The 14,512-nt window shown below is 32.5% G+C and overlaps 1 protein-coding gene across 2 annotated transcripts in view; it reads right to left on the bottom strand.

Annotated features, from left to right (window-relative positions):
• Positions 1-803: 803 nt before the first annotated feature.
• LOC134236260 (calpain-9-like) overlaps positions 804-14,512 on the bottom strand; it is a 21,858-nt gene continuing 8,149 nt past the window's right edge. For both annotated transcript variants that reach the window (XM_062718441.1, XM_062718442.1), the window contains exons 2-18: positions 13,241-13,427; positions 12,484-12,964; positions 10,155-10,363; positions 9,713-9,844; positions 9,201-9,403; positions 7,225-7,402; positions 6,747-6,812; positions 6,424-6,497; positions 6,081-6,244; positions 5,352-5,453; positions 3,569-3,669; positions 2,940-3,148; positions 2,596-2,657; positions 2,409-2,516; positions 2,170-2,246; positions 1,603-1,832; positions 804-1,101 (exon numbers count right to left, since the gene is read on the bottom strand). In XM_062718441.1, coding sequence (XP_062574425.1) covers positions 1,083-1,101; positions 1,603-1,832; positions 2,170-2,246; positions 2,409-2,516; positions 2,596-2,657; positions 2,940-3,148; positions 3,569-3,669; positions 5,352-5,453; positions 6,081-6,244; positions 6,424-6,497; positions 6,747-6,812; positions 7,225-7,402; positions 9,201-9,403; positions 9,713-9,844; positions 10,155-10,363; positions 12,484-12,964; positions 13,241-13,427 — 2,602 coding nt within the window. In that variant the 3' untranslated portion in view covers positions 804-1,082. The remainder of the gene's footprint in view (positions 1,102-1,602; positions 1,833-2,169; positions 2,247-2,408; positions 2,517-2,595; positions 2,658-2,939; positions 3,149-3,568; positions 3,670-5,351; positions 5,454-6,080; positions 6,245-6,423; positions 6,498-6,746; positions 6,813-7,224; positions 7,403-9,200; positions 9,404-9,712; positions 9,845-10,154; positions 10,364-12,483; positions 12,965-13,240; positions 13,428-14,512) is intronic.

Here is a 14,512-nt window from a genome sequence, read left to right as displayed (position 1 = left end):
TTTATCATAAGGTACACTTAGTCTATAAATATATGATTAGACATCTAATGACAACCTTAAACAGGGTGTAAACATAAAATTTTCAATTGTCTAAAGATCGAACAATTGAAATAAGTAAACAACAAATTTATGAAATAAATATCATAATAGGGTCATAAAATTGCAAAAGAAGAAAACGTTTGTCTTTTAAAACATAATATAATATATAAACAACAAAACTGATCATAAAATAGGCAAACAAATAAAAAAACAGAATCTGGACGGATCTGTTAGGACTCTAAAAACCAAAGCTACAAACTTAGTAAGCTAAGTTCTCTATATAGTTTATTCAAGCAAAATAATATCACAGATTTGCTTTCGATGAGTCGACAACGTTAAAAAACATTGGTCGAAATACCTATAAAAACTAAAATTAACACAAAATAATCACATAGGAGTTGGGTGGAATCAGGTAACGTTGCCGAGTTATTAAAAATCAACATATAAGTGTTTTAGCTATGTAATATTAATATATAAAAATACAATATGTTGAGACACAGGCCCTTTGAAGCCCATTGAACCAGCAGTGGGGTCTTGATCAAATCATATCCGATAATGAAGATTAAAATTGGTCGTGGTTTTGATATAGTGCATCCACGGGATGTCGCCATAGAATGAGTTAAATAACTTACGTACTTAAACTAAAACATTATTGAAAAACGTTAAAATAAAAAAAAAAAATTGCAAATAAAAAACTTGACATTAAAAATTTCTATAATGAGAATTGGAATACCTTATGTTGTAAGTTACATTTGCTTATTATATTTCTTGGTTACAAAAATAAATTAATAAATAAAAATATTTACAGTCAAAATTCCTTATGTGTATAAAATATAAATATACATACAACTAATAACAAGAAGAATTCAGAGCACATGAATAAAGTTTGTATATGGGCAGGTACATGTAATGAAGAAAGTCGTTGATTGATGATTTATTTAATGTCTCTCAAATTACAGTTAGGACAATACCAGTTGTCCTATAAGTCTCAATATTCCAAATATTCAGCAGATTGCATACGAGCATATGTTTCTGGATTTTTTTTACTCCATTTGATGTGTTCTGAAAACAAAATCACACAATTATGACCATTACAAAATGCCCATTCTAAATATAAGCAATGTAATGCATGTGTGAACTTAAACAACTTAAAAAAAATTATTGTATGTCAATAGGATTTAAAACATATTTTAAGGGAGTTAACATTTGAATATCAATCTTATCAACATGAGTAAATCTATAATCTTTAAGTTTAAAATATTCTATAAAATCATATATTTTCGTGGTGTCAAGTTTTTTTTGTGGAAAAATATTGGTTTGTGGGGACTTGATTTCGTGGTTGAGGAATGTTTTAAAGTTGTATTATTTTAAATGTTGTGATCGTCATAAATTCGTGGGTCTCGCCGTGCATTAAAAGCAACGAAAATACAAACTCCAAGTAAATTATCGATCCCTCAGTTTTTTAAAACACCAGGGGGAAAATTACTTCGTTGTAAGCGTCAATTAATTTTACGCTTGTTACTTATAAGCGTGTAGATAAAATCACAATATAGTGAAACTTACTCCACATTATCCAGATTGGTTTCGGACCGGATGACGAGAGCGAATCGTTTCTCCGTGTCAGGTTGATCCATGTGGAGCAGACAGATATAGGAGCCGGCATTCAGGGAATATTCCGCGGGGGCGGAGGTTCCCATGACGAACGGACCATCATCTCCATCAACAGTTTTTGTAGCATTACCGTAATGTTCGTATAACCAATCCAAACTTGCCGGAACCGGGTCTCCATCAACCTGAGGTAACGAAAGTACATAAATATGAGGTTTTTTTGTTGAGTGTTACGCAATGTGAAAGACTGAGAGACATATTAGTAGATGTTTTAGTAAATTCAATATATAATTGAAGTGACATTGAATTAATTGTATTTTAATACAGTTCCGATTTACGCACAAAGTAAACCTATAATATAACTGATTCACAAAGTTTAATCAAATATGTTAGCTACTAGAATGAGTCCATATTTATATATTTACATTATAAATGGAGTTTTTTTAAAAAAAAGATTTTAAGATTAACACTAACAGTAAAAATATATAATATAAAGATTTTTATGGATGTTTTAGTATTTACCTGGAACAGTTTAAACCCAATAGGATATTCAGGATCCGATGAATTTGACAACAACTGAATCTTCACTTTTTGAGAACCTAGTTAATGTGAAATTAAACATTTTGATTGATAAGATTTAAAATATGTACAATATTATTGAAAAATAACTATCTATTTCAGGTATTTATACAATTTTCCATGAGAACATTACGAATCTCAATGCAGACAAAGAAGAACAGAGAAAGAAGAACAATTCGTACTTGGTATGTCAATTTTAATCTGAGGGTTGGTATGGAAACTGCTGTGTGACACCTGACCTCCGGCATTTGACCCCGCTGTCCATTGACCCGTGACACATTTTATATGACCTAAAATTAAGAAGTAACATTTTTAAAACTTTTACATTGAAAAAAAATTCACTTTATCAACACAAGACTTGGTACTTACTGTATTTTTCTGCTCCTTCTCCACTGCAGTTCATTATTGTCTTCTCATTCGAATCAATTTTTCTGAAAGAAGATTTCGAACATTTTACTTCTAATGGCCAAATATGTGGCTCAATTCAAATACTAGTATCGCAAATTTTCAATTGAAAACAAACTTAAACAAAAAGGGGAACAATAGAGGAATCTGAATTATCTTTACAAAAGTAAAATCATTTTATAACAATAATGAATATATTGTGTTTGCACATTTATATTACATAATCATGATAGGACCTACAAGGCATTTAAATTAAAAAAAAAAAAACAAGGCTTTAAAAATTTGGATATATATATAACTGCAGGTACGTGATGTCTCCAAGTGGACCAGCACTGTAAAGACGCAACATAAATTCCTTCTCCTGGCCTTCCTCCATAGTGGATGGTATACACACGTATTTCCCAGGTTTCAGGCAAAACCGGAAGGAAGTCTGGGAATCTCCTCTGTAGTTGTTATTTTTGCTTGGAATTCCCTCCTCTTGTAGAACCAGAAGATCGTTTGATCCACTCTCCAAAACCTTATAATTTTAAGCAATTTGTAACTCCGTAAAGGATATTAGGACAGAATCTTATAGGAGATGTAGAAGTAATTAGAGTTTGTCGTTTAGAAAATCTAATAGAGCATTTTGAATACATTAAGGGAAATAAAAAGTTTCAGCAGTTTTACCCAAAATTAGTCACCCACTTTGCCAGAATTTATGGGTTAATGTTCTCAAAAGTAAGTTTAAGCATCTAATTGGAATCAACAAAAATAGGTAAAAGTAATTTAAATCCTGACTAAATGAGTAATAATTTTGACAACTTTCAGAGTGACGTGTAGAGAAGAGTGTGGACATGAGCTTGTTCCCAAATATGTACACATCATTTATATGCATGAAGAAAAAATATAATAATTGTGAATTAATATTATATTTTCTCATTTCTAATTCTCGTCTTACCCTGTAAAGATCAGCACGAATGTTAACTTTCTTGGCTTTTCTCTGTTTGGTACGTTGAATGATCTGAACAACAAAAGGCACGTTTCCCTCTGCATCCACACCTAGAATAAATAAAAGATATGGAGATCATGGACAGTATTCAAATTCTAAAGTCTATGAAACAACATAACATTGGAGGAGGAACTCAAGAACATTATAGTTGGGATCAGGTGCCATGGATGAGTGCTCAAAATCAAATGGTTTTAAATGTAGATAAAACAAAATGTATGTTAATGGAACACAGCAAAGAAAATCAAAATTAGATAATCCAAATTTACAACTTTATGCCTCAGACAAAACAATTGAAATTGTTGAAACTGCTTGGTGTACATATTGATGATAAGTTACAGTATGCAAATCATATGTGTTTGTAAAACGGTTAATTATAAGTTATTTACGCTTCGTGTTAAGAAATTTCTCCCTCTTCATACCAGGAAACTTTGCCAACGCTTATATTTTACCATCTATTAACTATTGTTTGACTGTTTGGGGTATACCCCCAAGTGACAGACTATTTAAATTACAAAAAGGGCAGCAAGGATTATCCTTGATGCAAGTCCTGATTCTTATCCCACTGTTTGAGAAACTTGGGTGGTTAACAGTTTATGATATTGATCTATACAAATACATATTATTATACAAAATTTTCAGTGGAATGATTCAAATATCTTGTAATTTATTTGAATTTCAGTCTTCAACTTCTTATTTTTATCCGAAACTAATTTGATCTTAGATTTTTCGATAAAACTTAAAAATTTTTCAGTATTCAGGTGTACATCTGTGGAATAAACTTCCCCAACACATTAGATTCTCTCATTCTCTACGAACATTCAAGCGTAATGTAGAAAATTACATTATCAGCTGTCGTACAATCATTTGAGCATAATAAGAGTTCAATATCGTATCTTGTACTGTTGTTGTTAAGATGTGTCTGTATTTAAACACTCTATTCATAATTCAGTGATTGTAATTCTCAAACCTATATAACATGTACTTAATTGTATGTGATTAAGATGAATTGTATCTTGATGAAGTGTATATATTTTGTATTTGATATATGTACATATATATAAGCCCTGGGGAAGAATAGTGCATGCACTAACCAGGTTACCTTCTTTAAATAAAGTTTTATTATTATTATTATTATTATTATTATATCAATGTTTTACTCAGTAAATACTGGATGACTTTGATAGAATTGTCATGTATTTGTTATTTAGACAAGGCTTTGCCACGAATATTGAAATAAAGATATTCTAGAATATACTTCCAAAAGATTTGTTAAATAGTTACTTGATCCCGAATCATATCCATGTTCATGAATTTTATTCATATATTCAATTCATAATCTTTCACTGCAATACTTATATGAGCATTACTACGTGGAAATTTTATTTTCATCCACAAATAAAAATAAGAAAGATCTTTGTTTCTTGTATCGTAAAATTTGGGCTGATCAAATGTAATGTATTAATCAAATTAGCTTAATATAATTTTTTTAATTTTCATTTTTTGATAAAATAAAAATTGGTGGTAAAATTTGTTTCTTTAGAACATAATTACCATCATGATTCACAACAATATTTAAAGGACATAATAAAAACTGATTTTTTATGACATTTCCTTAAATTTTATTAATAAAAAGATCGGATTCGGTTTTGATGCAACACACGCATTTCCTTTAAGCTTTTTCCAAATGTTGCGTACAACTAACAACTGTATAAATCCTGCTAATAATCCTTACTTGTTTCATCAATTGAAAACTGAAATTTCGGATTTTTTATTTTATCTCTGAATCCTGCTGCCTCTTCACCCTCCCATTTTCCATAAAGAGATGTGCAGTAATCTGATAACAAAGAAAAACACATTTATATGAAATACGGTAAAGATCCTTAACATATTAATTTATTTCTTGCAAAGAGATGTCTGGTATTCTGTTAACAAATAATATAACATTTTATGAAATACACTCATGATCCCTTTTCCCTGCAAGGAACGAATTAAATGTATGTTAATATTTATGCTAATGCCAATGATAAAAAATGATACGGTACACATTATTTCGTTTTGAATATTTATTGATAATTTCTTCAAGATGCTCTTTCAATAAATGTTTTTATAGTTATAAGATGAAAACATTAATTCATTTAGAAGAGTCTGTGGTTTTTTTTTTATATGAAACAATAAACAATTTATAAGATAAGCCAAAACAATAATACTTATCCAATTTGAAAATGCTGCTCGAAGCACATCAAGCCAAAAAAAAAAAGTTAAAGATGCCAGGCCTAAAACCACTACATATAAAATTATATTTTCACGAGACTGGTTTCTAGAGTTCATTTCAACTCATATTTTTTCAGTTAAGTTGATCAAAATTAATTACTCTTAAGCTTTTTAATCAAATTGAGTTGTCCATAATAAAGGTACTAGACATGTCACGATCAACATACAAGACCGTTAAAGGAAAACTTACTAAGGTGGTCCGAGGATCCGTCGCTGTCAAAATCTGGTGTAATATTACATATAGTCAGAGTACTAAAGAAATTAAGGAAGTGGTCCAGAGAAATGTAGAACTCCCCGTCATCTTTGTTAGGGGCATCAATAGAGTCCTTAGGGATACTCTGCCATTCACGGCTCCTGTAAAATTACAGAACATGATATCATATAATCCCTAACAGTAAAGAGGGATTTTTTATTATGGTTATCATACTCTCATATCAAATTTGACGGGATGTAGTAATCCTTTTACGCATGTCTTGGTATGTTTGTGAGTGTGTAATGAAAGTTACAGATTTCATGTAAATATAGAAACAAACCCATCACTGTAGGGCCCAGTCCATTCGGTGTTTCCCCAAGGATTCCTGACTCGGAAAAGTCGAACTCCATTTACCTTAGGAAAAAGTATATTCTGATTGTTGTACTAAAATGTAAATTTACCTTTACCAAGAGATAAAATATGAATATACATGTATAACTACATGTATTAGACATGTATAACTACATGTATTAGAATATTGAAGATAGTTTTAGAGTATTATGTTTCTGAACCTTTCCCATGAAATTTACTTAAAATAACAATCAAAGAGTTATAATTCAGAATTCTGCTGTGAGTTGGTTAAGTGAATTTGTACCGACATACCATGACAGCCCCAGTCAATGAGTACTCGTGTCCTCCCACCAAACCGTGATGGCCATCAAACTCTGCCTGTAAAATACAATGTATACACATGTACCATTTTCCTTAATGATCCTATTATAACAAATCCGATTGGTAAAAATTGTGGCCTCTTTTGTTCTTTAGTAGTTGCTTGCTATATTACTGAATGGTTGCTTGTTATATTATTGAATGGTTGTTTGCTATATTACTGAATGGTTGCTTGTTATATTTTTGAATGTTGCTTGTTATATTACTGAATGGTTGCTTGTTATATTATTGAATGGTTGCTTGTTATGTTATTGAATAGTTGCTTGTTATATTATTGAATAGTTGCTTGTCATGCAACCTGAATGTTATTGAATGGTTGCTTGTTATACTGCTGATTCTTTTTAAAATGTATTTAATGCATTCCTATAACAGAACTCGTATGAACTAAAAATGATAACTTTCTGTTGCTTACAGGGACACTGCACGTGACGGCAGCTCCGGAAGAGAGGGCGTGTTTGACACGTGTGTGCAGTTGTTCAGGCTCCATTGTCAATTTCTTGAGACTGATGTCCTCGGGAACTCCACCAGTCAGAGCCATGTAGGAATCAGCAGCCATACCCCCGGAAACGTCCGTATAACTACCATACATTCTAGGGAGGTCAAATAAACAGATACAATTAATTGATCTAAGAGTATGCAACCAAGGACAAAATCTTATATCAAATGAATATGTATGAAAACGTAAAAGCCAATTTCCATAATAATAGTGCGTAGTAATATAGTTTAATACAACTTATATTTCAGACAAAAAAACATAGTATTTTGTATCTTTAAATAGGTATACTTTGGGCAAGGCAAAGTTACATATGGAGACAATAAACAGTAGTCAAGCTTATATTGGAAATAATACTAAGTGGTAGCAGAGCACACATAGACCTATCAAACCATCAGAGGTTGAGTCAGGTGCCATGAAGAAGTGAGAAAAAATGAAGTGAGTACCCTTGTCGACTGTTTTACTTTCTGTTTGCTCCTCGTCATTATCGTGCAAATGGAAAAATCCGTTACAATTCAGTGTTAATAATGGCCAAACAATGTACGTAAAACAGTCATCAAATTCAGCTTAAAGATTGTATTTGCTGACAAAGACATTGTTTAGAAGACAGAAATGTCAATATTTAACGATATTCTTATATATTACTGCAGCATCAAACTGTTTGCTGACAGCCCACCTGGCTCTGGAAATTGCTCATACGCAGAGCACATGTCCTTGCAAGTAACCGAATTGTAAAAGCAAGAATCCATATGTGGGTAATAGTGGTAAATTGCTAAGCAAGGAAAATGATCATGATAGACAAATGTTTAATTTATAATGTCACAAATAAATGTTAGGTTAACATTAATATTTTTAAACTAAAATTTCCAAATATGAAACCTTCGATCTGTGTCAGACCGTGTACTATCTTTTTTACAACGAACTGCATTTTCATTTCTATGCCCTTTAAATCGAAATGAAGACATCTGTTTCATAATTGGAGGTAAATAGCAACCTTACAAAAAAACTTTATGATAAACGTACTGACTTCTACTTTCTATTCCATATATATTTATGTAGCAATAACCTCATCGCCTTCATATGAAGCTTATGTTTCCTTGTTGGTTTGATATCTGCAGGAGCACGTTTTAGACTTAGGAGCAATTCATGAACGAGGCAAATTATTACAAACAATATGATGATACAAGGTTGTCAACAGAACAGTCTCGTTGAAAGTCAGCTATTCGCAAATTCTGCAGTCGATACAGTAACCTTGTTACTGATTACAGTCAATTGTAGATCGCTGAATTTTCGTCATTGCTCTACATAATTTGAATCATTTTCACCCCGAATTGTTCACGGATTATCCGCCTGCCCAATGATGACAAGAACACACAGCAGGTGTAGCAGTAGTTGACAGAGAATGCTGACTCCTCCTTGGCACCTGATCAAACTCTGATGTCTCTGTTTACTCTGTTCATGGTTTGTATAGACTTGTGAGATTTATTACTGTATGATTTCTGCACATTCCATCAATACATTTCAATCTGTCTTATTCCTATAACTATCAAATTATTATAAATTTTCAAAAATCATTTTAATTTGAAATTATTTGTGGTTCAAGTACATTGTATTTTTTTTTGCAATACAACTCAGTATTTCCATGAACATTAATATTAGTATTATATAAATCTGTTTCTAAATCAAACTAACGATCACCTTTGTCCAACAATCATATTTGTCTTTTTTGTGTGAAAATTTACTGTAAACCTATAATATTTGGTGGTGTTTTCTATTTCGAGGAAAGAATATCAAGTACATTTTATATATGTTCAGCTAAAGCAAATTCAAAAAATCTCTAAATCAAATCTATGCTATTTATGGTATTTATTTTTTCCCGCTATTTTTACAGTTACCTTGAAAAGGCCTTTTCCAGTAGAGCCACCCACATTTCGTTAGGATCTGTGTTGGAATGGGCGGAGTAAATCTGATTGCCATAAATGACTGGCAGATAATCGTCAATAAAGACGTCGTCCCAGTAACCAAACCTCCAGAACCTACAGTGGAAGATGCCGTCATACTGTGGGGTTCCCACGGGGTACGAATCCCTTGGAATAATCTGAATATAATGTAAACATAATTAAATGATTCCTTATTAGACAATCATATTTTTCAACATACAATGCAAAGGTTTGATTCTTCTAGCATACACAAAAAGTATATTATAACTGCTGAAAAAAAGTATTGTGTAGAATAAATTAAAACTCATAATATGTTCATTAGTTGTTGAATTTATTTTGTGTTGTGTTAATCTATGAAATGAGTGTATTCACATTTCTGAGTTAATATTATACTCCAACGTATATGATACATTCTTTCAATATTAAAATAAAACATCTATACATGTGTATAAAGAAATTTTACATACCCTTTTCAGAAGCCGTGGTTTATCTGCTACATTAGATACAGAGGACAGGAACCAGCAAGTTCCAATGGATCCCTGTCCGATGTCATAACGACTTGTTCCCTCTGAGAATAGACAGGGATTACTAGCAAATTCCTGAAAGGAAAATTAAAAAAAAATAACTTTTTGAGGTGTGGGTAAGTTAATTTCTGTCCTTGCCACAATTATAACACTCAAAAAATTGGTAAGCTGAATTTCATGGTAAAATTTTCTTATATAAATTGAATATTTCATCGTGGTTAATATTTTTTTTTATTTGTTTGTTGTTCAACATCTCTGTCGGAAAATTTTCACTAATTTAGAGACGACATCACCTGGTGAAAAGCTCATATCAGCGAACTGTGGTTAGAGTAATTGATCAAAAACGTGCGTTTCTGCCCTTACAGATAGGCGTTTCCACACTTACTGGTGGGCGTTTCCATTCCAATGGTTTCCTGCCATGCTCACTGCCCATGGCTACGTTAAGAGGAAAGTCATGGTCCACATAGAGCTGTCCAGGTGAAACTTGAGGGCGGGTCTCATAATCAAAATCCTCGGGATTTTTCCGGAAATCCATATGCTTTTCAAATTGACCGAGATCATTTTGAACGTAGTCTTCTCCAAATTTTGGTGGCTCTAAAGGTATGAATATATTACATTATTAAGACATGATTTTGAATGCATGTATTGAACAAAATTTGAAAGTATCTAAGAAAGTTGTCATAGTTTGTCAAAAAAAGGTTTTATTTACATATTCTGTGGAAAAGTGAACGGAAAGTCATGCGCAAACCACCGTTTCTTTTGAAAATATTTAAAGTTGTAAACGTATTTTAAATTGACAAAATATCTAAAGTATGATACTAGTATTTTCAAAATACATCTTGTATGTTGATTGAAATAATAATTCAATTGAAAATTCCCACTATCTGAAAGATACTGTATACAGGGAAATTTTCGCCCCTTTCGCCCTCTCACTGATTGGGCGAAATTAAAACGGTGCGAATTCAAATTACACAGCATAATTACCTAAACAAAACTAAGACTGGGCGAATTTAAAACGGGGCAAAAGAGTTCGCAAGTGCAAAAGGGCGAAAATAATACGGGGCGAAAATAACCCTGTATACAGTACTAAATTTTTATAATAAAATTTTCAACAAGAGAAGTGTCTCTGGTTGATGTTACTTAGAGAGTACATTGTACAGTGTATCATCTACTAAAACTATAGTTGAATTATCGAAAAGAGTTGAATTATGAAAATACCTAAGATAAGAAATTGATGAAGTTAATGTATGTCTTTGTACCGATAAAGACCAATGAAAAAAATGCAAAAGAACATTTACCAGGAATAGACCAGAAGATGTAAACCAAGGTATGCTAGGATTCAAATGTTTAGATTGAAAAAGATTAATCTAATAATTAATACTAACAAATTTGGTATCTTTTAATCAATGAACAATACTTTTTCTGTCCTCTCTTTACAAAACATTTAACATGTACATTAGAATGCTACTCGTTAGTCTTCGTGAGTATAATACATGCATTAATACTCTTGTAGTGAATAGTAACATTTTCTTATTGCGTCCAGTAGTATTCGACATCTTCTTCGAACTTTTACTATGATTTGCTTTGAATCTTTACCTTACTTTACTTTTTTTTAAACATTACAATTCAAACATTTGAATACCAAATTTAGGTCTTAAATCCAATAATTCTGAATTTTCAGATTCTTCTTCAACCTAATGGTTATATTTACTGTTATTTCTACTGAATGATAATGACTTCCCCTTGTTTAAATTTCTATATCTGTCAAAACATGATTTATTGTACATGCAAATGGTAATCTCTCTATTCATATTGTTGACTCCTATACACTAATATTCTGCAAATGACGCCATGTTTTTTCTATTTACATACATTCTTCCACCATGTAAAATGCTAGCAAACAGTTTTACACGTTAGAGTACTTGCATGCTAGAGGTAAATGCATAATTTTATTTAACTTCATGTCTAAAACTTGCAGCATACCTATATATAATACTTGCCATTAAGCTATCAGATTGAAACTCACAAGAAATAGTTCAAATCGTCTGTTCAACAAACATCAAATTTAGATTGTAATATATGGTACCCATGCAAAGATGTATGGACAGTAGTTCAAGTAATAGGAAAGATAATGTGTTAAAGACAAAGACCAGAAAAATAATAAATTTTTCAGGTAACCATGCAATTACAACATAACAGACAGATGATATACATGTAGGAGTACTTTAACTAGCACCGAGGACTTACCATTATTTCCTTTACAAAGACATTATCAAGGAAAATTAAATAATTAAGAAAAATAACATAAAGATGTTTAGCTGCTTCATAACAATAGATGAACCAGTGATTCACAAAATTTAACACTCACTGATATATTTTTCCCTTAGAAAATTCTTCCCTTGTAGAATTTATACTCTGTTACCTTTAGTATTTAATTCTTGTACAGAAATTAAAATTCTTTCGTCATTTTGTTGATCTCCTAAATTTGTTATATTTTGTATTCAAGACAATTCTTCGTATTTTTTAATACAGTACATATCTATAAAGTATAATACTTGTACTAGAAGTATCTTACTCTCTGAATAAAAATGGACTGCCTATTAAGGAAAAGTATGAATTGGGTGTTTTATTTTTCATCGTTAAGTTAACTAACTCAAATCTTAAACGGCAATCACGAAAGCTGTTGACACGAAATACCCCAATGAGATACATACCAGGACTGCTGTATCTCTCCGACTCCAGTTCCTCCTTATCAATCACCACATCTACTCCTAACCGCCGGGTCATTTCATCTTTTATTTCACCCGCCACTGCTTTAGCTGCCACCACCGATTCAATACCAGGACCAGCATCGCTAGGTCCGGTCTCCTCTGGTGGAGAATCCTCTACCGGTGGTGGGGGTGCAGGAATTAACTCTTCTTTCTCTTCGACCGGTGGTGGCGTTTCCTCTTCCTTCTCTTCTACTGGTGGCGTAGGTGCCGGGGTTTCCTCTTCTTCCTTTTCCTCTACCGGTGGTGCGGGTGGCGGAATTTCCTCCTTTTTCTCCTCTAGAGGGGCTGGAGGAGTTTCTTCTTCTTTCTTTAGAAGAAGAACGGAGGGAGGAGGAGCTTCCTCCTCTTTCTTCTGAACTTGTTCCTCCTCCTTTGGTTTATTTGGATCTGCTATTGGAGGTGGTGGTGTCAGACGATTTTCGTCCTATAGTTTAAAAAAATCAGTAAATCAACCAAACTTAACAAATTGCATTATCAGTCTCATTACTTAGAGGTCGGATTGGTAAATACTAAGTCTACATTTTATATTCTTATTAAAACGTGTATTCAATCCAACATTTTTTTAAGTTTTCTTTTCCGTTTTGGCTTTCAAAACATTTTGAAAATCAACTTTGTGTGCATAACTGCAAATAAAGTTATCGCCTCTAAATAACTTAAATACTTTCTCTCAGCTAGAATCAAAACTCTGAAACCATCTTACCTCATCTTCCGTGTCAGTGTGGTACAGACGTTCGTCTGCTGGTACCGGAGGTGGACCGCCGCCATTTGTCTTCTGCTGTGGTTTAGTCTCCTCCTGCTGATGGTAATTTCCCAGCATGCTATACTGGCCATACTCTGGGCCAGATTTTCTGGGTTCGGAGGATGCAGCACAACCCATCTTTCTCCTTCTGAAAGAAAAGAATAGAATTATGGGGTTCTCTCGATCTTTAGAAAAATGAGATTGCATTTTACACGTATCATTCACTTTCTTTTGCTAAGAACCACAGTCATAAAATCATGTTCCTATGGACAAATTGCCTTGAATGGACGACAAATTATACATTTGTGAGAAAACACAGGACAGACTAGGCTAAGACCCCCTTTCAGTTTATGGTTTTGGATGTTTCTTCTTTTAAAGATGAACGATTCAGTAATTCGGAATCAAGTGAAGGGATATCCAGAGGTCACAGGAAGTTAATAATATTTGTCAATTTTCCATGCAATTTTCTCAACTTTCTTCCATTTTTCATCAATTTTAAAGCACATTTCGTTTCACAATCTAATTTTTTTTCAGGCACTAGTAACAAAGAAAATGTGCTCCACGTTTCCTGGTGTGAAAAATATCTAGTATGTTTGACGAAATTCTTATTTTCAAATAAATTGGTCTATTATTACTCTCTGAATCTCCTTTTGCTAAAATAGAAGCTGTGTTAACAGCATTCAAACCCATGCGCCCATTCAAATAATACAAATCAAAAGCAGGACAAGCACGGGCCTCTAAAACATGATACAGGAGGGTTTACGTGCCATAGAGGAGTGAGCATCCCCTGTCGACTTGTCTTACCCGCCATGTGCTCCTTGTCATGATCAGGAAAAAAATGAAAAATCCTTAGAAAATTCAGTTTGTAAATTATATCCTAAAATTAGTATGCAAAATGTCAGTCAGCATTTATCTTAATGTTAGATTGTATTTGCTGACAAGATCATTGTATAGACCAAAGAACTTCCGAAAATATGACTTTACATGAGACAGTTGATATTCCTGTTTCATCTACGTACTAGTATTTCAATAGCTTGCTTCGTTTGAGAAAATGTTCATACGTAAAGAATGCTTGCGTATTGAATCAACTGAGAAGCGTTAACCCCGGTGCAGGTAATAAGAGAATATTGCTTTATAAGTAAAGAAGGTTGATGATTGAAAAGTTAGTCATCGCGTTTATCACAAAGCTTTATTGTTATGTTACCATTAACGTTTATTTTTTTTCTAGTAAAC

The sequence above is a fragment of the Saccostrea cucullata genome, unplaced genomic scaffold (assembly GCF_032062105.1).
Source record: "Saccostrea cucullata isolate Sc308-1 unplaced genomic scaffold, CSIRO_AGI_Scuc_v1 ctg87, whole genome shotgun sequence".
NCBI classification, from domain to species: Eukaryota; Metazoa; Mollusca; class Bivalvia; order Ostreida; family Ostreidae; genus Saccostrea; species Saccostrea cuccullata.
The sequence above is the reverse complement of the archived record's forward strand: the minus strand, read 5'-3'. Positions and strand labels throughout refer to the sequence as shown.